Source organism: Ranitomeya imitator, chromosome 8 (genome assembly GCF_032444005.1).
Source record: "Ranitomeya imitator isolate aRanImi1 chromosome 8, aRanImi1.pri, whole genome shotgun sequence".
NCBI classification, from domain to species: Eukaryota; Metazoa; Chordata; class Amphibia; order Anura; family Dendrobatidae; genus Ranitomeya; species Ranitomeya imitator.
In genome coordinates, this window is record NC_091289.1 from 29,664,856 (window position 1) to 29,691,343 (window position 26,488).

Genomic DNA, 26,488 nt, shown 5'->3' on the forward strand with positions numbered 1-26,488 from the left:
ATGTTTCTGGAACAAGATTCAGCTTGAATATCTAACAAAGAAAATGTAGCTGCACTCCAAAGACTTTCTGGGCATTTTTTTTGTTTTTGTTTTAGAAAAGCGAGATTCAGTTTGCAAGTTTAATAATCCAAATATAGTCGTATTCTGTTCATAAAATAAAAATAACATTTTAATATTCAGATTATTAATACGGCGCAGTCTTCGAGCTTCTGCAACTTTAATAGCATGTTAGTAATAATTGCTGCTGTGTAGATTTAAAAACAAAAATTGTTGCAATGAGCAAAAAAGAGTTCCGATCCGAAGTTGCAGTCGGACTTCATTTCTGTGGCTGCTATCTCTTGGGCACTTGTAGCTGTTTTTTAGGCAATCCCTGCATGTGTTGTGGTTGTCGAAAAGCCGCGAGACATGCCACCATGACGACTTGAGCATTTTTTTTCGAGCACCCCAAATATAGTCAATTAGGGTATGAGCGTGCTTGGAAAACACTTCACTCATCACTACTCGGCACCTGTCATTTCCTAGACCCCGCAGCGTCATGACACTGTAGTGCAACACACATTATGCCGATGTGTGAGGCCTAGTGGCTAAGATTCGCACAATGTAATGATCTTTTTCCCACCTGGACTTGCAATGGTGACAAAGAGGCACCCTCCACATTTAGAGGAATAAAGTTTAATCATCACAGATTCTTTACATTAAGAGCAGTGAGATTCTGAATTCTTCACTGTTAGAGCAGTGAGACTATTGAACTCTCTGCCACATGATGTTGTCATGTTTGATCCACTACAAAAGTTCAAGGAAGGTCTGGATACCTTTCTTGATTCCTGTGATGGGACGATGATCTGGGGAACCAGTCTGATTGCCACATGTGGAGTTGGGACGGAATTTATTCCCCAATATGTGGCAATTAGCATCTGCCTTATAGGTTTTTGCCTAGCTCTGAATTAACATGTTAGGGTATAGGTTGACCTCAAAGCTCATATGTCTACCTTGAACCTTAAAGGGGTTGTCCTCTACTAGGACAACCCCTTCTTGAACTAAATGTTTGGTCCCAATAAAGTAAAAAAATCTATGCTCATCTCTCGTGTTGGCACCATTCCCAAGGTGTTGGCACTCGCTGTTCCCTGGCCTCTCGTGTGGTGTTGTGACACATAACTAATCAGTGCTGGAATCACTTTCCCCGCCAACATACGGATTGATTATGAAGAGGAAGCCAAAGATCACCTGCAGCCTGGACTTCCTCTTCATGTTCAATCCCTACGTTGGCGGAGTGGCGGAGACAGTAACGCCAGTGCTGATTGGACATGGGGGGGTCATGTGTCACAACACCACACTAGAGTCCCAGGGAAATTGCGTGCCGACACCGCAGGAACAGCACCGGCATGGGAGGTGAGTATAGGTTTTTTATTTTATCGGGGCCAAACATTTACAAGAAGAGCTTGTCCTAATAGTGGAAAACCCCATTAAAAGGGTTATCCAGGACTATATTATTTTTTTAACCATGGGACAAAAACTAACAGGCAGGTAGTTGCTAACTACCTGCATGTTCTATCTTGTTCTGGCTCAGAGCAGTCACTGACCGCTCCTGCCAGCGATTCAGCTGCTCCATGTCAGCAGAGCAGTTTTTCCTTTTCCAGTCTGCTCTGTCGAAGGGACATCATTGCCGATGTCATACTGATTATAAGCCGCAATCCCGCAGATTGGCAGCGATCAAGGTAATGAGTTGTACTTGTGGGAGAGTTCCTTAAATGATTACATGGGCTACGCACGTATCGCTCAGCTTACCCTGTTTTCCTCAAGCAAATTGCAGAGACACGTCTGTAGGCAGTCCTGCCAGTTTTCTGTCTGGCGTCTGCACATAGGAATATTTCCTCGTCAATTAACAATGTCCACCTTTCCATTAATGACACATTACATTTTCTCAGACACTATTAAATTATGTAGAGAGAATTGATGGGGTCACAAGGCACATCATCATTAAAACATTGCATTTACATTCAGCAGCTCAGGTATCCACTCCAGTTAATGCAAATGAATATTAAGGCAGGCTCATGCTGCGTGGATGGAAGACAGATGAATCAGAGAAAGTGGTGAACAATTCCAAACAGCACCCAACGGATTGCCGTCACCTTAAAATGGGATCTTTCGAGGCGTCCGTCCTCTTGATGGCATCATTAGTGCGACATGCTGAGCTATTCTTACTGCCCAAAGTGTCAAAACTGTGGATAGAGATGCCAAACACAGATGTGCACAGCCTAAATTTATAATTATCAGATCTAATTTAGCAAAAATCTCCACCCAAGTGTGGCCTTTTATCAGTTTTGATGATGTCACTGTTTTGAGTTGCATACAATAAAAGATTCTCAGAATGGTCAACTTTTCTCAGAACTCGGTATTTGGTCAAGAGGCAAAAGAACTGTTCCCTCTACCAATCACAGAGTTTGGTTTTGAAAGCCTATTTTCAAATAGTCTATTTACCCCCAAAATACCCAATAAATAAAGTATTGTTAGGTAAGGGCTGGGTGCTTGACCAGGGTACTCATTCAGTAGTTACAGAAAAAAAGAGCTACAGACGGAATACTTGCTATGGAGGATCCACCTGTGCACAGATCGCAATTTCATCAGGATAACCCAGTAACTTTCCCTATGGAGGCACTGCCAGGGAATTAAAGATGTCCTCTGAATCTATGTTTTATTTAATAACTGGTCCCTTCCTACTATGCAGTAGATCGTTGTCCAGAGATCCCCACTCAAAACCCATTCTGCAGAGTGGTGACTCTTAGACTATTTATTGAGACAGTATTCCATTCTGTGAACGCTAATTCAGTAGCTCAGCATTTCAGTACTTCTGCCCTTTTTAGCAGTGGAGGACTACTTGGGGGAGTCTGAAGACATGTGCCCCACTAATCTGCTGTAACTGTTAGGAAGGGATTAGATAAGGAATAAACATGTACCTTTTACGCAGTCGCTGCCAGGTTCCCATGTGTACTGTTTTCCTTATACAGAGTTCCAGATCCACTGCCTTGAAATAGAACTTGGTCATATTCACTCAAACGGTGGTCATCTACAGTAAGACAGCACTTAGACTAAAAACACTGATCATTATTGGGTCACAATTAGTAGGTTGGTACCACAGGGGTCAGCATTGGGCCCTCTTGTTTTTTTTTACTTATTAATGATCTTGTACAGGGTAAGCAGAGTAGAATTTCAATATTTGCAAATTATATTAAATTATGCAAGCGAATCAACAGACATTAGGTGACTAAGGGTCATCTTATTACAATGTACAAATATATACAGAGATGTTTCTAGTGATGTTTTTACACCCAGACCTACAACAATGACTAGGGGGCATCCTCTATGTCTAGAGTAAAGAAGGTTTAATTATAATCACATCCGTCGATTCTTTACTGTAAGCACAGTATGACTATGGAACTCACCGCCATGATTGTAGTTCCACCTATTGGAAGTAACAATCCTACAAGTCATTGTGGCATGTCACTCTCTACAAGGAGAAACCTTACCCTTTAGATCCCAGTCTTAGCCTCTCACCTAGCCAAATCAGATCTCATACTCTGTACTGACGAGGGGCAATACCCTGAAATAATTTGTCTGCAAATTGAGATTCTAATTTGGCATTTATCCTAAGTCATATTGCAAGGTTCGTTAAAGGGTCGATAATGACTTGTAGGATTGTGACTTCCAATGAGTGGCTCTAGAGTTCAAGTCCTCTTCCTCCCTAAAGAGATAATTTGCATCTTAAATTTCCTAGAGGAATATACAAGGCATTTAAGTCTCCTCATACTGGAGTGCCATACCTGGCATGTCACTCTACGTAAGGAGAAAACTTACCCCTCAGATCCCAGTCTTAGTCTCTCATCTAGCCAAATCAGATCTCATACTTTGTACTGACAGGGGAAAACACCCCAAAACACCGTGTCTGCAAATTGAGATCTGATTTGACTTTTTCCCTAAGTCATATTGCAAGCCTCATTAAAGAGTCGATATTGACTATATTCCAATCTAACGGGCATAAAACATGCCCAATTTTGCAGATTAGTGTGGGTTTTCAATGACCTGCCCCCCACCGATCAACAAGTTATCACCCAACCTGCTGATAACTTCTTTTCACCAGACAACCCCTTTAAAATTATGAAACTTTGACAGTCAATAGGCCAACTCATATTGACAATTCTCCACATTAAAAAATACAACATGCACTACATTGGCCAAATTCTTGAATGTGTTTCGCCCAAGGCAATATGTCTATGATAAATGGGGACAGTGAAAAACAGAACCCGTTGCAAAATTGTCTGTGTTTTTACTGGTGAGAAATAGGCAAGGTTTTCATCGTTTGTCTGATACAGCCCTGAAAATGTAACATTCTGGCTGTCTGCAGCCAGCACTAGGTGGAGCTAAAGAGCTTAATGCATACTATTTACAAATTAAACCCAGTATGCAATATACGTACAGTACAGACCAAAGTTTGGACACATCTTCTCATTTAAAGATTTTTCTGTATTTTCATGACTATGACAATTGTAAATTCACACTGAAGGCATCAAAACTATGAATTAACACATGTGGAATTATATACTTAACAAAAAAGTGTGAAACAACTGAAATTATGTCTTATAGTCTAGGTTCTTCAAAGCAGCCATCTTTTGTCTTCCAACAATATTGAAGGAGTTCCCAGAGATGCTTAGCACTTGTTGGCCCTTTTGCCTTCACTCTGCGGTCCAGCTCACCCCAAACCATCTCGATTGGGTTCAGGTCTGGTGACTGTGGAGGCCAGGTCATCTGGCGTAGCACCCCATCACTCTCCTTCTTGGTAAAATAGCCCTTACACAGACTGGAGGTGTGTTTGGGGTTACTGTCCTGTTGAAAAATAAATGATGGTCCAACTAAACGCAAACTGGATGGAATAGCACGCCGCAGCAAGATGCTGTGGTAGCCATGCTGGTCCAGTATGACTTCAATTTTGAACAAATCCCCAACAGTGTCACCAGCAAAGCTCCCCCACACCATCACACCTCCTCCTCCATGCTTCACGGTGGGAACCAGGCATGTAGAGTCCATCCGTTCACCTTTTCTGCATCGGACAAAGGCACGGTGGTTGGAACCAAAGATCTCAAATTTGGACTCATCAGACCAAAGCACAAATTTCCATTGGCCTAATGTCCATTCCTTGTGTTCCTTAGCCCAAACAAGTCTCTTCTGCTTGTTGCCTGTCCTTAGCAGTGGTTTCCTAGCAGCTATTTAACCATGTAGGCCTGCTGCACAAAGTTTCTTCTTCACAGTTGTTGTAGAGATGTGTCTGCTGCTAGAACTCTGTGTGGCATTGACCTGGTCTCCAATCTGAGCTGCTGTTAATCTGCGATTTCTGAGGATGGTGACTCAGATAAACTTATCCTCAGAAGCAGAGGTGACTCTTGGTCTTCCTTTCCTGGGGCGGTCCTCGTGTGAGCCAGTTTCTTTGTAGCGCTTGATGGATTTTGCCACTGCACTTGGGGACACTTTCAAAGTTTTCCCAATTTTTCGGACTGAATGACCTTCATTTCTTAAAGTAATGATGGCCACTCATTTTTCTTTACTTAGAATTTGTATTATGGCAAGAAAAAAGCAGCCAACAGTCTATTCAGTAGGACTATCAGCTGTGTATCCACCAGACTTCTGCACAACACAACTGATGGTCCCAGCCCCATTTATAAGGCAAGAAATTCCACTTATTAAACTGATATGAACTGGTGGTTCAGAAACACAATGGACCTGGTGGTTAAGAGCACGCAAAGTGACCTGATAGTTACTAATAACATAGGACGAGCTCTGAGACGTGGGAACTCTGCTGACCGCATTCCCTAATCCTATCACACCACACTAGAGGTAGCCGTGGAGCGCTCCTGACCAGACCTAGGCGCCTCGGGCACAGCCTGAGAAACTAGCTAGCCCTGAAGATAGAAAAATAAGCCTACCTTGCCTCAGAGAAATTCCCCAAAGGAAAAGGCAGCCCCCCACATATAATGACTGTGAGTAAAGATGAAAATACAAACACAGAGATGAAATAGATTTTAGCAAAGTGAGGCCCGACTTACTGAATAGACCGAGGATAGGAAAGATAACTTTGCGGTCAGCACAAAAACCTACAAACAACCACGCAGAGGGCGCAAAAAGACCCTCCGCACCGACTAACGGTACGGAGGTGCTCCCTCTGCGTCCCAGAGCTTCCAGCAAGCAAGACAAACCAATAAAGCAAGCTGGACAGAAAAAATAGCAAACAAAAGTAACACAAGCAGAACTTAGCTTATGCAGGGCAGACAGGCCACAAGACGATCCAGGAGAGAGCAAGACCAATACTGGAACATTGACTGGAGGCAAGGAACAAAGAACTAGGTGGAGTTAAATAGAGCAGCACCTAACGACTTAACCTCGTCACCTGAGGAAGGAAACTCAGAAGCCGCAGCCCCACTCACATCCACCAGAGGAAGCTCATAGACAGAACCAGCCGAAGTACCACTCATGACCACAGGAGGGAGCTTGACCACAGAATTCACAACAGTACCCCCCCCCTTGAGGAGGGGTCACCGAACCCTCACCAGAGCCCCCAGGCCGACCAGGATGAGCCAAATGAAAGGCACGAACCAGATCGGCAGCATGAACATCAGAGGCAAAGACCCAGGAATTATCTTCCTGACCATAACCCTTTCACTTAACCAGGTACTGGAGTTTCCGTCTTGAAATACGAGAATCCAAAATCTTCTCCACTATATACTCCAACTCCCCCTCAACCAAAACCGGGGCAGGAGGATCAACGGATGGAACCACAGGTGCCACGTATCTCCGCAACAATGACCTATGGAATACATTATGGATGGAAAAAGAAGCTGGAAGGGTCAAACGAAAAGACACTGGATTAAGAACCTCAGAAATCCTATACGGACCAATGAAACGAGGCTTAAACTTAGGAGAAGAAACTTTCATAGGAATATAACGAGACGACAACCAAACCAAATCCCCAACACGAAGTCGGGGACCCACACAGCGCCTACGGTTAGCTAAACGTTGAGCCTTCTCCTGGGACAATGTCAAATTGTCCACTACATGAGTCCAAATCTGCTGGAACCTATCCACCACAGTATCCACACCAGGACAGTCCGAAGACTCAACCTGCCCTGAAAAGAAACGAGGATGGAAACCAGAATTGCAGAAAAACAGCGAAACCAAAGTAGCCGAGCTGGCCCGATTATTAAGGGCGAACTCAGCCAAAGGCAAAAAGGACACCCAATCATCCTGTTCAGCAGAAACAAAACATCTCAGATACGTTTCCAAGGTCTGATTGGTTCGTTCAGTTTGGCCATTTGTCTGAGGATAGAAAGCCGAGGAAAAAGACAAATCAATGCCCATCCTAGCACAAAAGGCTCGCCAAAACCTCGAAACAAACTGGGAACCTCTGTCAGAAACGATGTTCTCCGGAATGCCATGTAAACGAACCACATGCTGGAAAAACAATGGCACCAAATCAGAGGAGGAAGGCAATTTAGACAAGGGTACCAAATGGACCATCTTAGAGAAGCGATCACAAACCACCCAAATGACCGACATCTTTTGAGAGACGGGGAGATCCGAAATAAAATCCATAGAGATATGTGTCCAGGGCCTCTTCGGGACTGGCAAGGGCAAAAGCAACCCACTGGCACGAGAACAGCAGGGCTTAGCCCGAGCACAAATCCCACAGGACTGCACAAACGAACGCACATCCCGCGACAGAGACGGCCACCAAAAGGATCTAGCCACCAAATCTCTGGTACCAAAGATTCCAGGATGACCAGCCAACACCGAACAATGAACCTCAGAGATAACTCTACTCGTCCATTTATCAGGGACAAACAGTTTCTCCGCTGCGCAACGGTCAGGTCTATTAGCCTGAAATTTTTGCAGCACCCGCCGCAAATCAGGGGAGATGGCAGACAAAATTACCCCCTCTTTGAGAATACCCTCCGGCTCAGGCAAACCCGGAGAGTCGGGCACAAAACTCCTAGACAGGGCATCCGCCTTCACATTCTTAGAGCCCGGAAGGTACGAAACCACAAAATCAAAACGGGAGAAAAACAGCGACCAACGAGCCTGTCTAGGATTCAACCGTTTGGCAGACTTGAGATAAGTCAAGTTCTTGTGATCAGTCAAGACCACCACGCGATGCTTAGCTCTTTCAAGCCAATGACGCCACTCCTCGAATGCCCACTTCATGGTCAACAACTCTCGATTGCCAACATCATAATTACGCTCAGCAGGCGAAAACTTCCTGGAAAAGAAGGCACATGGTTTCATCACCGAGCCATCAGAACTTCTTTGCGACAAAACAGCCCCTGCTCCAATCTCAGAAGCATCAACCTCGACCTGGAACGGGAGCGAAACATCTGGCTGGCACAACACAGAGGCAGAAGAAAAACGACGCTTCAACTCCTGAAAAGCTTCTACAGCAGCAGAAGACCAATTGACCACATCAGCACCCTTCTTGGTTAAATCAGTCAACGGTTTAGCAATACTAGAAAAATTATTGATGAAGCGACGATAAAAATTAGCAAAGCCCAGGAACTTTTGCAGACTTTTCAGAGATGTCGGCTGAGTCCAATCATAAATGGCCTGAACTTTAACAGGGTCCATCTCGATAGTAGAAGGGGAAAAAATGAAACCCAAAAATGAAACCTTCTGAACACCAAAGAGACACTTTGACCCCTTCACAAACAAAGAATTCGCACGCAGGACCTGGAACACCATTCTAACCTGCTTCACGTGAGACTCCCAATCATCCGAGAAGACCAAAATATCATCCAAGTATACAATCAGGAATTTATCCAGGTACTCTCGGAAGATGTCATGCATAAAGGACTGAAATACTGATGGAGCATTGGAAAGCCCGAATGGCATAACCAGGTACTCAAAATGGCCCTCGGGCATATTAAATGCTGTTTTCCATTCATCGCCCTGTTTAATACGCACAAGATTATACGCACCACGAAGATCTATCTTGGTGAACCAACTAGCCCCCTTAATCCGAGCAAACAAATCAGACAGCAGCGGCAAGGGGTACTGAAATTTGACTGTGATTTTATTTAGAAGGCGGTAATCAATACAAGGTCTCAAAGAACCATCCTTCTTGGCCACAAAAAAAAACCCTGCTCCCAATGGCGACGACGACGGGCGAATATGACCCTTCTCCAAGGATTCCTTTACGTAACTCCGCATAGCGGCGTGCTCAGGCACAGACAAATTAAACAGTCGACCCTTAGGAAACTTACTACCAGGAATCAAATCGATAGCACAATCAGAATCCCTATGCGGAGGTAGGGCACTGGACTTGGGCTCATCAAATACATCCCGGTAATCCAACAAGAACTCTGGGACCTCAGAAGGGGTGGATGATGAAATAGACAGAACTGGAACATCACCATGTACCCCCTGACAACCCCAGCTGGACACAGACATAGATTTCCAATCCAATACTGGGTTATGGACTTGTAGCCATGGCAACCCCAACACGACCACATCATGCAGATTATGCAACACCAAAAAGCGAATATCCTCCTGATGCGCAGGAGCCATGCACATGGTCAGTTGGGTCCAGTACTGAGGCTTATTCTTGGCCAAAGGCGTAGCATCAATTCCTCTCAATGGAATAGGATACTGCAAGGGCTCCAAGAAAAACCCACAGCGCCTAGCAAAGTCCAAGTCCATCAAATTCAGGGCAGCGCCTGAATCCACAAATGCCATGACAGAATAGGATGACAAAGAGCAGATCAAAGTAACGGACAAAAGAAATTTCGACTGTACCGTACCAATGGTGGCAGACCTAGCGAACCGCTTAGTGCACTTAGGACAATCGGAGATAGCATGAGTGGAATCACCACAATAAAAACACAGCCCATTCCGACGTCTGTGTTCTTGCCGTTCAGCTCTGGTCAAAGTCCTATCACATTGCATAGGCTCAGGTTTATGCTCAGATAATACCGCCAAATGGTGCACATTTTTACGCTCACGTAAGCGTCGATCGATCTGAATGGCCAAAGACATAGACTCATTCAGACCAGCAGGGATAGGAAATCCCACCATGACATCCTTAAGGGCTTCAGAGAGACCCTTTCTGAAAATTGCTGCCAGCGCACATTCATTCCATTGAGTGAGCACAGACCACTTCCTAAACTTCTGACAATATATCTCTACCTCATCCTGACCCTGACACAGAGCCAGCAAATTTTTCTCTGCCTGATCCACTGAATTAGGTTCATCATACAGCAATCCGAGCGCCAGAAAAAACGCATCAATATCGCATAATGCAGGATCTCCTGGCGCAAGGGAAAATGCCCAGTCTTGAGGGTCGCCACGTAAAAAAGAAATAATGATCTTAACTTGTTGAACTGGATCACCAGAGGAGCGGGGTTTCAAAGACAGAAACAGTTTACAATTATTTTTGAAATTCAGAAACTTAGCTCTATCTCCAGAAAATAGGTCAGGAATAGGAATTCTAGGTTCTAACATAGATTTCTGAACCACAATGTCTTGAATATTTTGTACTCTTACAGCGAGATGATCCACACAAGAAAACAGACCTTTAATGTCCATCACTACACCTGTGTCCTGAACCACCCAAATGTCTAGGGGAAAAGAAAGACAAAACACAGTGCAGAGAAAAAAAAATGGTCTCAGAACTTCTCTTTTCCCTCTATTGAGAAGCATTAGTACTTTGGGCCTCCAGTACTGTTATGAACTGGTGGTTCAGAAACACAATGGACCTGGTGGTTAAGAGCACGCAAAGTGACCTGATAGTTACTAATAACATAGGACGAGCTCTGAGACGTGGGAACTCTGCTGACCGCAATCCCTAATCCTATCACACCACACTAGAGGTAGCCGTGGAGCACTCCTGACCAGACCTAGGCGCCTCGGGCACAGCCTGAGAAACTAGCTAGCCCTGAAGATAGAAAAATAAGCCTACCTTGCCTCAGAGAAATTCCCCAAAGGAAAAGGCAGCCCTTCACATATAATGACTGTGAGTAAAGATGAAAATACAAACACAGAGATGAAATAGATTTTAGCAAAGTGAGGCCCGACTTACTGAATAGACCGAGGATAGGAACGATAACTTTGCGGTCAGCACAAAAACCTACAAACAACCACGCAGAGGGCGCAAAAAGACCCTCCGCACCGACTAACGGTACGGAGGTGCTTCCTCTGCGTCCCAGAGCTTCCAGCAAGCAAGACAAACCAATAAAGCAAGCTGGACAGAAAAAATAGCAAACAAAAGTAACACAAGCAGAACTTAGCTTATGCAGGGCAGACAGGCCACAAGACGATCCAGGAGAGAGCAAGACCAATACTGGAACATTGACTGGAGGCAAGGAACAAAGAACTAGGTGGAGTCAAATAGAGCAGCACCTAACGACTTAACCTCGTCACCTGAGGAAGGAAACTCAGAAGCCGCAGCCCCACTCACATCCACCAGAGGAAGCTCATAGACAGAACCAGCCGAAGTACCACTCATGACCCCAGGAGGGAGCTCGACCACAGAATTCACAACATTAAACCTGATAGGACACACCTGTGAAGTGAAAACCATTCCTGGTGACTAAAGGTGGCTACTTTGAAGAACCTAGAATATAAGACATAATTTCAGTTGATTCACACTTTTTGGTCTGTACTGTATGTGCTCCCACTAGTGGTGTGTTATGACCTGGTGGTAAGGACAATAATGGACCTGGTGGTTAAGAGCACACGGAATGACCTGATAGTTACAAATAATATAGGACGAGCTCTGAGACGTGGGAACTCTGCTGACCGCAATCCCTAATCCTATCACACACACTAGAAATAGCCGAGGATTGCTCCTAACTCTCCCTATGCAACTCGGCACAGCCTAAGGAACTAGCTAGCCCTGAAGATAGAAAAATAAAGCCTACCTTGCCTCAGAGAAATTCCCCAAAGGAAAAGGCAGCCCCCCACATATAATGACTGTGAGTAAAGATGAAAATACAAACACAGAGATGAAATAGATTTAGCAAAGTGAGGCCCGACTTACTGAACAGACTGAGGATAGGAGAGGTAACTTTGCGGTCAGCACAAAAACTACAAAAAGACCACGCAGAGGGCGCAAAAGACCCTCAGCACCGACTCACGGTGCGGAGGCGCTCCCTCTGCGTCCCAGAGCTTCCAGCAAGCAAGACAAAAATCAAAATAGCAAGCTGGACAGAAAAATAGCAAACAACGAAAAACAAGCAGGAACTTAGCTTCTGCTGGGAAGACAGGTCACAAGAACGATCCAGGAGTGAACTAGACCAATACTGGAACATTGACAGGTGGCATGGAGCAATGATCTAAGTGGAGTTAAATATAGCAGCCAGCTAACGAATTAACCTCGTCACCTGTGGAAGGAAACTCAGAAGCCGCAGCCCCACTCACAGCCAACAGAGGAAGCCCATGGACAGAACCAGCCGAAGTACCATTCATGACCACAGGAGGGAGCTTGACAACAGAATTCACAACAGTGGTGGCTGCAGGAAGGCATAACAGCATCTATTGACCCTATAAATAAGCTAGTGGATCTTTGATCCACTATATAGAAGTAAAATTAATAATAACTTAATATGCATTGAATTTTTGGACTATTTTAGATTAAAATTAAAGAAGTTTGTAGGTGCATGTTCACTTTAAAGCCTGACGTATAGTATTTTGTGTAATTGTATCCTGCATTATAATATATTGCTGGGGGGGGTGCCATCTATTCCTCACATACCATAACTTGCTATGATGCATTGAACCTCCCACATCTCCCTTTAAATCATTGTTTTCCTATATTACTGAGTTTTGTATTACAAATAGAACTCTTTTTTTCAAAAAAGAATACATTGATTCCAGGCGCCAGAATGTTTTATGTAAAAAAAAATATATAATAAAAACTAAAAAATATTACGCCAGGGGTCAAAACCTGTGCGAGGAGATAAAATACCAGCTGTGATTTTTAAGATGCAAATGTTGATTCATGGACGGTGGCTGATGTTTATCCTCCCAGGTATAATAAACATGCATCAACTTCAATCTGACACGTATGTAAAGTTCACCCCGATGCATCCATTAATATGTAATGACAATATTATGCATGTCTCTTGTATGATGTTTACCAAGTCTCCCTCAAAGGCACCAAGGTCCCATCTGCTTGCAGGAGGCGGCCGAGTTTACCGACAGCAAATGGAGTGATTAAGTTGGCTGCAGACCTTATGCTTAAATCCATGACATTTCAGCCAAGGGCTATCTGCTGTTCAATGCTTTGTTCTGTCAAAACCACTCTATTATTTCAGAAAACGATGCTGGCACAAGCTAAAGGGTTCGGCTTTGCTCTGCTGAAGAGAAGTCACATCTGAGCAGAGATTGCACAAACAGATTAGCTTTTTGGGGTTCCATTGGAGACGTTGGCGGTTTGTTTTGCTCTTGCGCTTAGCGATTGGCTTCAGATGATGTACTTGCTCTGAACTTTTTAGACTATATCACTTTTTTTTTTGGTTTTCAATCCAGAATATTAGACCACAGTTTCACGTAGGGAAAACTCTGCCTTTTTTTTTCCTTTGCAGAAAACCTGATGCTGAGTTCAAGCAAAATCGATGTGAGTTCATGAAATCTCATGCCCCCTGTGCGTTGTTGAACGGTGCATTTTTGGGGATCAAATCTGAGTTTCTAAGTGCAGAATATCAGAATTTTTTTGCACTGCAAAAATGCATTAAAAAAAATTGCTCTTTCAAATTTGCACCAAAAAAGGCAGCAAAAATTCGACGATCGGAGAAGATTTAGCATTTATATCTTCCATGGACAAAAACTAAAAAAATTGACCTTAGATCAAATATAACTTATCTTTTACTCAACTTTATGGAGAATCAGCAGGACTGTGTAAAAGGATTTGCTTAGGTAGAGGGAAATATAAAAATTAAGCAGAAAAGGGATTACATGCTTTGCATAACAACTCCACTATCATCCATTAAAGGGCTCGTCTCATTATGTTAAATGGGTAAAATCGCAAGGTTTTGTTCTTAAAAAAAGTGACTTTTCAATTTACCGCTTATTAAAGATCCTCTCTGTTCGAAGAATTGGAAAGATTTTTAATTCTATAGCCTTAGTACAAGGCATCCTTCAAAAGTTGGGTCCCTGTCCTGATATGCCACCTCTCCTTGGCCAAAAAGCCTACAATTTATGAGGCAGGAATGGACCAGCTAACTACTTAAAATCACCTGTGCTGATGGGAGTGGGGTGCACATGTCTAAAAAGGGTTTCATACAAATGGAGAAAAAGACCAAGCTAGTTCTATTTAAAATTAGTTTGACCAGACAAATAACAATTTTGCTCATTCATAGGGTGATGGTCAAACAGTCAAAATGGCCTCCTAAGTTTCTTTGTTTCCTGATCCTAGCTCAATATATTAAGATATCCCTTATTGTTGAATTTTTACAGTAAAATCTCAATTATGTCACAAGTATCTGGCAGGTCTCTATCCCAAGAGGTACGCAGCAGCTGTACGTTCTACCCTACTGCTCTTTGAGGTGAATAACTAGTCTGCCATGATGGCCTTCAGTGCCAGATTCATGCCCTTAGGCCAGGACGCTCTGGCACTCAGCATTGTCATTTTTCCTAATAAGCCCCAAAGGGTTTTTTTTTTTTTATCATATGTAGCAGAGATTTTCTTCAGCCATTTCTTTAACAATCCACGGACAGGTGCACAAACCAGAACCTAAATCACTTGATATTCATAATTGGTAATGTTTGAGAGACTTATTACGTACCTAATAGTGCCTGAAAATCTCCATTTGGCCTACATAGCGCGTGATGCGGGCAGTGGGTTGAGAGGTGACAAAGTATAATTGATAGAATTTGATTTTCATGCTGAACAGGAGCCTATAAAAACATCATTAGTCTCCGCGCACCGAGCGGCACCGAGCTGCCCCTGCTGCCGTCTTAAGCAAGATGAATAATGTGATTGAAGGGCTCGCTGCAAGGGAGGGTGTCACAGATCATGTCCCTTGACGATATGGTGGCCGCCATTCTTCAGGGTGAACATTAATGTCCATAACAACATTTTCATTTCATTATTACTGGAAGAACTAGTAGTATAGGGGGCACGAAGATTACAAACACATACAGACACATATATGTACGAAATGAAGTAAAAAATGGAATATAGAATAAATAAAAGTGACATATGTAGTAATATAGGAATTTGTGATAGACGCGTTGTCACTAGTCCAGCGCATTCTTCATAATCATGGGCAACCAATATGACTTCAATGGGGTCCCTGTAGGGAGCGTGCCTGGAAATGGCTGACTGCATCCCCTATTTTAGTGGGTGCAGGTGACAAAGCCTGTGTCCTCTCCTAAAGGCGGTGGCAACTAACTCAAGGATCATGAAAAGGATCTGAGGCTAGAAAGCACCAGGTCCTTTAAACCCAGATGCTTGGTGGCACCAGTAGCTAGGCCAATTTTAAGCTTTTCCTATGAGACCCCTTAAATAGTAGAAAGATCTTGCTTGGAAAATAAAGATCTTTTTAGTTTGCACTCCCACGAAAACTCCAAAACAGGACAGAATGAGTTGACATAAACCCTGCCTTTCTTAGACTGGAACAGCATTTTCTGGGATTGTTTCCCAAAATCTTGGACACTCTTGGCAAATTCCTGATTATTGCTAACTATGTTCCTGCAAAATAGCAAAGTCTCATGATCATAGTCGCCCAAAAAGTGTGGAGGTCCATCATTGTCACTCTGTTGGTTGCCTAAATACTTTAGTCTCACTGCATACTAAGAGGCATTGCTACTGTACCAAAACATTTATTGAGGTTGTGATCTCAGACCTGCAACTTTCTAGCTGTTGAGAGACCATAATTTTGAAGGCCTGCTGGGAATTTTTCATTTTATAACAATTTTAGCAGAAGTTAGGGCTCATGCAGTAGGCCGTATTAAAGCTCCAGTAGAGGCCTTTTATGGAAATGTATGAGCTCCCTACTCCACTGCCCCGCTGTACCTCCATATTGTTACATCCATGGTTGTGATTACTCTCTCTACTTCTGTGTCAGCATCATGCCATCGTTACTGGCATGAGTTCTTCAGTTTGGGTTGATATTCTAGGACTAGTGGCGCCATCCAGACAAGGAGCTTGGGGTTTAACTCCTGAACTTGGATTTCTAATCACTCCCATCTGTGAGCCTTGGGCGGTGCTTCACTCTATATAGGCACTTATCTCCCTGCCTACAGGGCCAGTTATAAGTTCACCTTACTCTGGTTCACCCTTCTTTTCTTTGCTCCTGCTTGGCCAGATTGATTCATGTTTCTGACCTCAGCATATGACTTTGACGATTCTTCTACCTGATGATTCTGTTCTTGTCCTTGACCACCTGGAATTGACTACATTTATGACTATCCTCTGCCAACCTGCACCATGGCCATCAGCTACTCTATGAACTTAACCTTGGGTCCCCTATGCAATTTCAGATCCCTGTTTAAGGGTGAAAGAGTGAAGGCCAAGGCACTCTCTAGGATCTGCTAGATGGAGTGGTTACTGCAAAACCTGTTCTTAAAAGCTCTATTAAGAGCTGCCAGGCTACCATGCACAGAGCTTCCGGACACATATGCCTCCACTTCTATACATTGGCATAAAGAGTTTTGTGGTTTAGTCCATCGGACTCCATATGCAAAATGGTAATTTCTGAGTCAAGAACTGCATCAAGGGAAAAATATTTGCATACGCTTGGAGCCTGATGGAGCCTGGACAGCAGTGTATGGCAGCTGAAAAACTGATTATGAACATGTTAAGGCAGCCATATAGTTGTTATGATATCAGACAAAACTGAACTGGGCTGCCCCCAAAATGCCAGGCAATCCCCTGATTGTCCCAAGTTGCGATTATACAAAGTAGCCCAACCAATGGAACCTCAATAGGAGCATACGTGAGTTTTTATTTGCTGAAGACAATACGGGAGAACACTAGACGATGAGATTTTTCACTTTTTGTATTGATAATATGACCTGTGTTCCATGATATTGCTAGTTTAATATGACCATGAACATAATCTACTGTATATATCTGAAGGATGGGTATCCCATTCACTTGAATGTCCACAACATTGCGTATATTGATTTTGTGTTAATTTGTGTGGTCTTTGGCTTTAATATCCAAGAAAACCCAATTTTCTTTAGCAATATGAACTACATTGTAACCATATTTTTCTCATTTTCTTTTAATAGGAGAGTCTTTCTTTTCAATGGACTTCCAGTCCCAAACCAGACCATGACACAACCCAATTGTCCGAGTCATCACATCTCGTGGACATCACTAGCAGAAGCTCCGAGAGTTCCTCAAACGCACAGTCAATCATCAAGGCTTCCACTTCAAACAATGAGAAAGAAGCGAAGACAGGAGGCTTCTGCACTCAGAAAAACCTGATGCCAACTCGCAGCTTGTCCCCAAGCGGAAGCAGGAATGAATTCTCTAAGGGAAATTCAGTCATTTCGAAAATTCAACAATTTGTATCAGATAAAACGCTAAGGACTTCAATGTGTAAGAAATCCCTGAAGGAAATTCCCAAAGAGGAGAGAAAAATGACAGATGAAGCTTCAGTAAGTGAATGAAAACATGCTGCTTTATGCTCGATTGCCTCCTATTATTGTTAAGATGGGAGGACATTTTGTTCTTTATTTTTAAGGTGGCATCAAAAATTATTCCTATAATAATGTTCTAAATGATCTACTATATAATTTTCTAAGGGTCACTTCCGTCTTTCTGTCTGTCTGTCTTTCAGTCTGTCGCGGGTATTCAAGTCGCTGATTGGTCGTGGCAAAACGCCCACGACCATTGCCACGACCAGTCAGCGACAGGCACAGTCCGGCGGCAAAATGGCCGCTCCTTCCTCCCTGCAGTCAGTGCCAGCTCCATACTCCCCTCCAGTCAGCCCTCACACAGGGTTGATGGCAGCGTTAACGGACCGCGTTATGCTGCGGTGTAACGCACTCTGTTAATGCAGCTATTAACCCTGTGTGACCAACTTTTTACTATTGACAAATAATAATAATAAAAAAAGGTTATTCTCACCTTCTGAGATTGCGCGCTCTCCTCGGCAGTGCAAGCGGCAGCTTCCGGTGCCAAGGATGCTATGTGAGAAGGACCTGCCATGACGTCATGGTCATGTGACCAAGGTTCATCAGGAGGAGGATATACACAAGGTACTTATCTGCAGATACTGGTATACGGTGCGTGAATCCAGTAGCGTGGTCGGGACAATCCCCTGCCTCGGTATGATGCCATGGCCTTGTGTATATCCTCCTCCTGATGAACCTCGGTTAAGAGGGGAAACGCGTCGAGTAACTAAATTCAACTTGGTACAATTTATCTACTTAAAATTGATGGTCATGTGACCGCGACGTCATCACAGGTCCTGCGCTCATACCAACCCTGTGACCGGAAGCTGCCGCGTGCACCGCATATAGGGCCAGGACTTCAAGGGGCAGGACTTCAAGGGGCCTTCGGAAGGTGAGTATATGTTTATTTTTTATTTTAAGTCTTTTTTAACCACGCATATAGTGCCCACATTGCTATATACTACGTGGGCTGTGTTACATACTGCGTGGGCTCTGTTATACACTACGTAGCTGTGCAATACACTACGTGACTGTTATATACTACGTAGGCAGTGCAATATACTACGTGCCTGTGCAATATACTACGTGGCTCTACAATATACTACGTGGCTCTGCAATATACTACGTGGCTGACCAATATACTACGTACCTGTGCAATACACTACGTGGCTGTGGTATATACTATGTGGCTGTGTTATAAACTACGTAGCTCTGCCATATACTACGTACGCTGTGTTACATACTATGTAGCTCTGTTATATACTACGTCGGTTGTGTTATATACTACGTGACTGGGCAATATAGTACAAAGCCTGTGCTATATACTACCTACATATTCTAGAATACCCGATACGTTAGAATCGGGCCACCATCTAGTCACTCAATAGTCCTGCAGTCCATTAGTGCAAGGGGAAGCGTGGTTACAATCAAAAGCCAACAGAGTGACCAAGCTTCACAGATTTTTATAAAAACCTACTTCAGTTATTTCCGATTGTCACAAATAAACTCCCTAGAAGGAAGCTACACCATTATCTGCTGATCTCCAATGAACTAACTTTACTAACCATCAGAGATCATGTCTGGAAACTTAGGTGGCCACTAGTTTCCCTACTGGGATAGAAGGTCTGCCGGAAAGAGTGTGTTGCATTTTTCTAGAATATAAGTTGTCAACCGAGGGTATGTGTGGCCCTAAATGGTGTTGGGGATATTAGCACTATATACATCCCCCTTCTGTGATATTCAAGTGCCAAACCAGGGACTATAGACTAAAGTTGATGACATGGGACAACCCTTTTTAGAAAATTTAAAGAGTCCCTCTAGTAACCAAACATCTTAATTAATTTTAAGGCCAAGAATCCCCATATAAAATGTAATGACATCAAAGTATCTAAAAGTATATGAACACCTCGTGTAAAAGTGCATGGCACCTACCCCCTCCAGATACACGTACCACAAGATGAGAATGTAATTGACCAAGGAGGGTGAAACACGTTTAAAATAGACTGCGCTGCTGGAATGAGATTCTCTTGATGTGGAAGAATTGTTGATTGTATTAGCACTACGCGTTTCGATGCTGAATTTGCATCTTTTTCACTTGATAACAATTCCGCTCTGCAGTCAAAACACGTAATGCTAATAAAAAACCTTTCAGTTTATCACGTCAAGAGTATTTCATTCCAGCGGCGTAGCCTATTTTTAGATGTGTTTCGTCAACCTTGTTTAATTTTTTGCTGGCAATTGTCCTCCGCCAGGAACGGGGCAGCAGCAACTCATATTCTGTACTCATTCAGTAGTTGTGTCTCCCACAACCCCTCCAGGTGAGCACCACCGATGGTCTCTTTGTCCTCCTCACCCTATGTTCTGCGCACTCTATTCCTTCTTCAGCTCCATTTCTCAATATGAGAATGGAGATGTTAAAGTAGATGCAAAAGGGTTAGTGGGATTACCCGATTACTGTAAAATTAGATAAAGAAATTGATCTTGTCAAATGATGACATGACAGAAGGTTGACCTATGTTTCTGTGTTTCTAGCTCAGTGGTCTTTAATGCATTGATCTTGTTGGGTTGGTAATTTTGTAACAGCCGACAAGCATCAGATGTGGGATGGCTACTATAGCATGAGCAAAGGCTTTAGATGGGCTGATAATTGGCGAACGAGGGTCCCTAGGAGGAGTTCTTAGAATTCTAAACAAGCTGGCGATAATCCAACAAATGGGCAAAACGCAAAGCAAGCCTAGAAATCACCAACAGCACATTGTTCAGTGTAAATAGAATATGTGTTGCCGAGAATATGACATTCTGCGCTCCCTTAACGATCACATTAGGGATGTGTGATATTTGTAGCTCCAAGATGTATCTCAAGTGGAATTGTCATCTAAAACTAGTATACAGTGCCTTGCAAAAGTATTAGGCTCCCTGGAACTTTTCAACCTATCATGCTTCAAACATAAAGATACCAAATGTAAATTTTTGGTGAAGTATGAACAACAAGTGGAACACAATTGTGAAGTTGAACGAAATTTATTGGTTATTTTAAATTTTTGTGGAAATTCAAAAACTGAAAAGTGGGGTGTGCAATATTATTCGGCCCCTTTAACTTAATACTTTGTTGTGCCACCTTTTGCTGCGATTACAGCTGCAGTCACTTGGGGCATGTCTCTATCAGTTTTGTACATCGAGAGACTGAAATTCTTGCCCATTCTTCCTTGGCAAACAGCTCGAGCTCAGTGAGGTTTGATAGAGATCGTTTGTGAACAGCAGTTTTCAGCTCTTTCCACAGATTCTCCATTGGATTGAGGTCTGGACTCTGACTTGGCCATTCTAACACCTGGATACGTTTATTTGTGAACCATTCCATTGTAGATTTTGCTTTATGTTTGGGATCATTGTCTTGTTGGAAGACAAATCTCCGTCCCAGTCTCAGGTCTTTTGCAGACTCCAACAGGTTTTCTTCAAGAATGATCCTGTATTTGGCTCCATCCATCTTCCCATCAATTTTAACCATCTTCCCTGTCCCTGCTGAAGAAAAGCAGGCCCAAACCGTGATGCTGCCACCACCATGTTTGACAGTGGGGATGGTGTGTTCAGGGTGATGAGCTGTGTTGCCTTTATGCCAAACATATCGTTTGGCATTGTTGCCAAAAAGTTCAATTTTGGTTTCATCTCACCAAAGCACCTTCTTCCACATGTTTGGTGTCTCCCAGGTGGCTTGTTGCAAACTTTAAACCACACTTTTTATGGATATCTTTGAGAAATGGCTTTCTTCTTGCCACTCTTCCATAAAGGCCAGATTTGTGCAGTGTACGACTGATTGTTGTCCTATGGACAGACTGTCCCACCTCAGCTGTAGTTCTCTGCAGTTCATCCAGAGTGATCATGGGCCTCTTGGCTGCATCTCTGATCAGTCTTCTCCTTGTTTGAGATGAAAGTTTAGAGGGACGGCCGGGTCTTGGTAGATTTGCAGTGGTATGATACTCCTTCCATTTCAATACGATCGCTTGCACAGTGCTCCTTGGGATGTTCAAAGTTTTGGAAATCATTTTGTATCCAAATCCGGCTTTAACCTTCTCCACAACAGTATCACTGACCTACATGTTGTATTCCTTGGTCTTCATGATGCTCTCTGTGCTTCAAACAGAACCCTGAGACTATCACAGAGCAGGTGCATTTATACGGAGACTTGATTACACACAGATGGATTATCTTTATCATCATTAGGCATTTAGGACAACATGGGATCATTCAGAGATCCACAATGATCTTCTGGAGTGAGTTTGCTGCACTGGAAGTAAAGGGGCTGAATAATATTGGTTTGGTACCATGTTAGCCAGTAAAAATATATATATAGAGTGCTCTCAGTCTGAGAGACAAAATAGGAATCTTGTGGGTGTAATAATATTGCATGCCCCACTTTTCAGTTTTTGAATTTCCACAAAAATGTAAAATAGCAAATAAATTTCGTTCAACTTCACAATTGTGTTCCACTTGTTGATTCTTCACCAAAAATTTACATTTGGTATCTGTATGTTTGAAGCATGATATATGGGAAAAGGTCGAAAACTTCCAGGGAGCCGAATACTTTTGCAAGGCACTGTATGTATATTTATTATGTTTTTAATTTTTTTTATATTTTTTAAAGTATAATCAAAAATGATTTTTGCAATTTGGTTTCATTAAAAATGTTGCCCTGTTTCTATGGTCTCTGTGTTGCATGCTGGCTGCAGAATGAATTAACTGAGAATTCTTCAGTGAGCCTGCTATGAGTGACCAGGAGATCGTAACTTTTTTATTTGTCATTTTCAATTCTCCTTTCATCTGATTTATAACCACAGACCACATCAAAATTTAACATAGGAAGGAAGCAAAAAGAGCCTATAAAAGCCAAACAGTGCAAAATATTTAATGAAAACCAATTGTAGAAATGATTTATTGCCCAAAATACATGCATTTGTGGGGGGAAAAAAGCAAAAATTGTCCCCAAAGGTGGACGATCCCTTTAAATGTAAAACTAAATTTAATAATAGATGTATAAAATCTCCAATGCTACATTGTGTCGGTTGTTTGTGTTGTTTATTTTCTTACTTTCCAGCATTGTGTTTAAGATCACAGTTTCTTAAGTCTAAAGGTTCTGTCTTAGAAAACAATGGCTGGAAGGCGATATAATAAGAGCCTTACTTCCAATTTATTGATTCAGTAAGGTTTATATTTGCCCACTGCGACAGGGAATTGATTCGGGAAGGTTTATATCTTCCAACCGTGATCTCCAGTCAGTTATACAAAGTCTTTGTTTATCCTCCCTACGGAAGCGAAAAATAGGAAGTTGAAAAGGTTATGGATGGTTCACAAGTTAAAAAAAAACATAGAAAATAAATCTGAATGATTAAGTTGGGTTTTTAATAGTTACAACGGATTTAGAACTATACAATATACATATACGTAAGTACATATATTATAGTCATGCTTGATTTTTTTAAATAAAGCTAGATAATGGCCCTATAGGGTATTTTATTTTGCAACTTTTTAAAAATATTTTTATTTCTTCAATGCAACTAAAATAAGCAAAAAAAAACTCCTACCATTTTGTGTATTTACCATAACTCCTAAGCTGTTCAATATGTCTCAATGTCTACACAACAAAAAAAATAAAACAGTGTCATCTGATTCTGAAGTCATGCGTCAGTCTGCTTCCCCATGGCTGTGCATACACAAAACTGTTGAAGATTTTTCCTTTTGACCATTATTATTTTATTACAGTGGATGCAATAATGGAAAAAAATGGTTAGAAGGATATTCTCCTGTAACCGAAGCCAGTCTCATTGCGTTGCTTGACTTGGATGATGCCTCCTATGTTTTCCAAAAGTCGCAATAGCCGGGAATCAGCGCATGCGCAGAGAGTAATCAGTTTTTCGTTCTGCACATGCAGGGTTTACATCTATCTTTAAAGGTTCATTATCCAGGTCAAACCAGTGAATAAAAACAATTGCGCTGGAAGTTAGACGTAGAACAAAACTGATTCATCTGCCCTAAACATGCTGGTGATCGGCAGGAGTTTAACGCCACCAGTCAGAGGGTGTAAACTCTGCCTTACTGTGCTCCTAATTTCTGTAAAAAAAAACAGGATGAAAATGGTCTGAAAATCATGTGTCTCTCTTATATAGCACCAGCATATCTGCAGAGCTGTACAAGTATCATCACATACACCCTGCTCCAGCTGGGGACAAAATCAGATACAAGACGGCAATTTCCACATGAAGCCCGATATCTGATCAGTGTGTTTTGTGGTTTGAGAAGAAACTGGAGTACCTAGAAAAATCACCTCTTCTCCACATATGGAGAACATACAGACCTCACATCTGCTGTGTCGTTTTTGGTTTTCTGTTCCATCATAGAAGCAGAATAGATCCAGACCCATCACACAATGGAAACCAACAGTGACCATTGGACCCCATTGACTTACAATCAATCAAGTACCATCATGATACCTGGCATTTGAAGTAATATTTTTCCATCAAATATGAAAATCGGTGTGCAAGTCTCCTGGAGTTGGGCAAAAAGATTTGAAAAACACATCGGTAGCCGCAGGCCACTGTACTAGGGCACTGCAAACCTTCTACTACCTGTTGTATTCCTGACTTCTCTTCAGATTAGTAGACAACCATGAAGTCATTACGATGTGGCTTAATGCATACATAATGTACTAATCCAAAGAGTTGTTGGGAATGTCTCATGGTAGGAAGTTTGCAGACCTCTGGTTTGGCAGCCACAGACTACCGATATGGTTGCTGGTCTAGGTTCTAGCGAATCTTTTTGCTCGATTTTATCCAATGCAACTGTGAGCAGACCCTTAACTGCCTTCATTGTATCCATGCCAAGCAATCTTGCCAGTGTTGTAAATATATTCAGGCTATCACAAATCTGTTGTCAGGTGTCCCAGGACCAGGGGCTCATTCCCTGTCCCTAACACTAGGGGATGCTCTAGCTAGCCTTGTTCCCCAGGTTACTTCTGGTGGTGAAGATGCCGGGGCCATGTACCTTGCCTTAGCTCCTGAATCCGCTCTCATTCTGTACCCTTCCCCCAACCAGGGAAGAGGGGAGAAGTAGTGTACTGTAATACACTAACTAGACTAACAAGGTAATACGAAAAATACCAAACAACCAAATATATACACAAAAACAACAGATGTAAACACTGGGGAGTGGAAGTTGAGGTAAAGCCAAAGTAAAAGAAAGAAGGGCATTATCACACGCCCAAAACCTAGCAACAGTCACAGATAAATCTTCCAAATGCCCTCTCCAATAATAATAACCAAAAACAACCTCCAGCCATGCAACATTAGCTACCTCTGACAATGAGTGCTAGCCAGGCATTAGTTTATATAGGAGATGGGAGTGGCTAACAGTGCACAGCTGAGAGCCTTAGCTCCAGGAGCTCTCAACAGAGCAAATTAACCCCTGTACTGCCCAAATAAATCTACACTGTTTAATAAGAAGCTGAAGTGCTTCTAATCTGGGCAGGAGTAGGAGAAATCAGATGCTGTGGTCTTCTGGCTCCTCTCTGTTGTGGAAAACCCATGACAGTACCATGCTGGTATCGTCACGGATGGTATAAATCTGCAAGGCTTGCCTAAGCAAAGCAATATTTGGAAATGCACAAGGGTCAACTAGGTTTAAGGTTAGGCTGAATTTAATCTTCCTAAATTGGGATTGGGCCACAAACTAATACAAGAAATGGCGTCATTTCCAATGCTGCAATAAGACCCTCTATACTCTGCAAATCCATAATATTGGCTAATTGCCCAAATATATATAATAAAGGTGGGTTATAATGGCCAAGAAAATTCCGACTTACTTCCCCCTATCAGGAAACAACGATACTATTCAGTGGTTGCGGCAATTGTACGGCCTCCAAAAGTTACCGATAAAACCTAGCCTCATGTGATCATGTGACCATCCCAAAGGGGCCTTAGACATATACTTCGACTCCTTCCAAATATTCCACATTCAGGCTCCGAGTCCTCACACTCTGCTGTCTGACGCATATAATAAAGAAATCCCATTAATTTGTTTTGCACGGATCTCACAAGCCAAGAGTTCTTTCTTAAAAGGGGCGATCGCTAATTATCCTCTTCATGTCAGCGAGATGTTGTCCTCTTATGTTGCATTGTGGCTGACTTCTAAGCAGCAGATGAAAGTAGCCAGATTCTTGCATGCTGAAGAACATTACTGCATGGCCTTAAATAATTACCACAAATCCCCAGAAGCCCGATGCTGCCAAAATATGAGTAAAACCTCCCACATAAAACTGAGTTCAGAACTACTTAGTAAACTTTAAGGGTCGCGTTGCAATGTTTTATTCATGATTTCATGGTATTCTCTTTGTTGAGTTCAAATATTATTTATTTTTTTTAAATTAAGAAATATAATGCGCCCCTTTGGGTAATGGTGCCACCATGCAGATAGTTAGTAATTAAACTTTTACAGACGTATAACTGTGTTCAAACAATTCAGAATTAATTATAACTAATTACTGGGGCCAAGCAGAGTGTAAGAATTCATAATATTAATCTGTAAACTTAAATCTTCCTGCCTCAAGTCTGTCTGTGCGGACAACATTTTTTAGTGTTGCAAAAAGTCATTCTACGATAATCCGGTAATTCCTAAAATCTAGATATTCCTAGTATCCGCAAAACTTGATTGCCCAGGTAAGGTCTTTTGTACACCCATTTTTGGGGACATTTGAACTCCATTAATAATTTGTTGCTCTAGACCAAAAGTAGAGCGGAAACTTTTGTTAAAGTGGTTAGTTTATGAAAATTACCCGACTCTCTTA

General features: G+C 42.5%; 1 protein-coding gene across 1 annotated transcript in view; it reads left to right on the forward strand.

Moving 5' to 3' along the window:
- CFAP20DC (CFAP20 domain containing) overlaps positions 1 to 26,488 on the forward strand; it is a 396,453-nt gene that overhangs the window by 260,662 nt on the left and 109,303 nt on the right. The window contains exon 14 of the mRNA XM_069736631.1: positions 17,269 to 17,640. Within this exon, the coding sequence (XP_069592732.1) occupies positions 17,269 to 17,640 (372 nt within the window). The remainder of the gene's footprint in view (positions 1 to 17,268; positions 17,641 to 26,488) is intronic.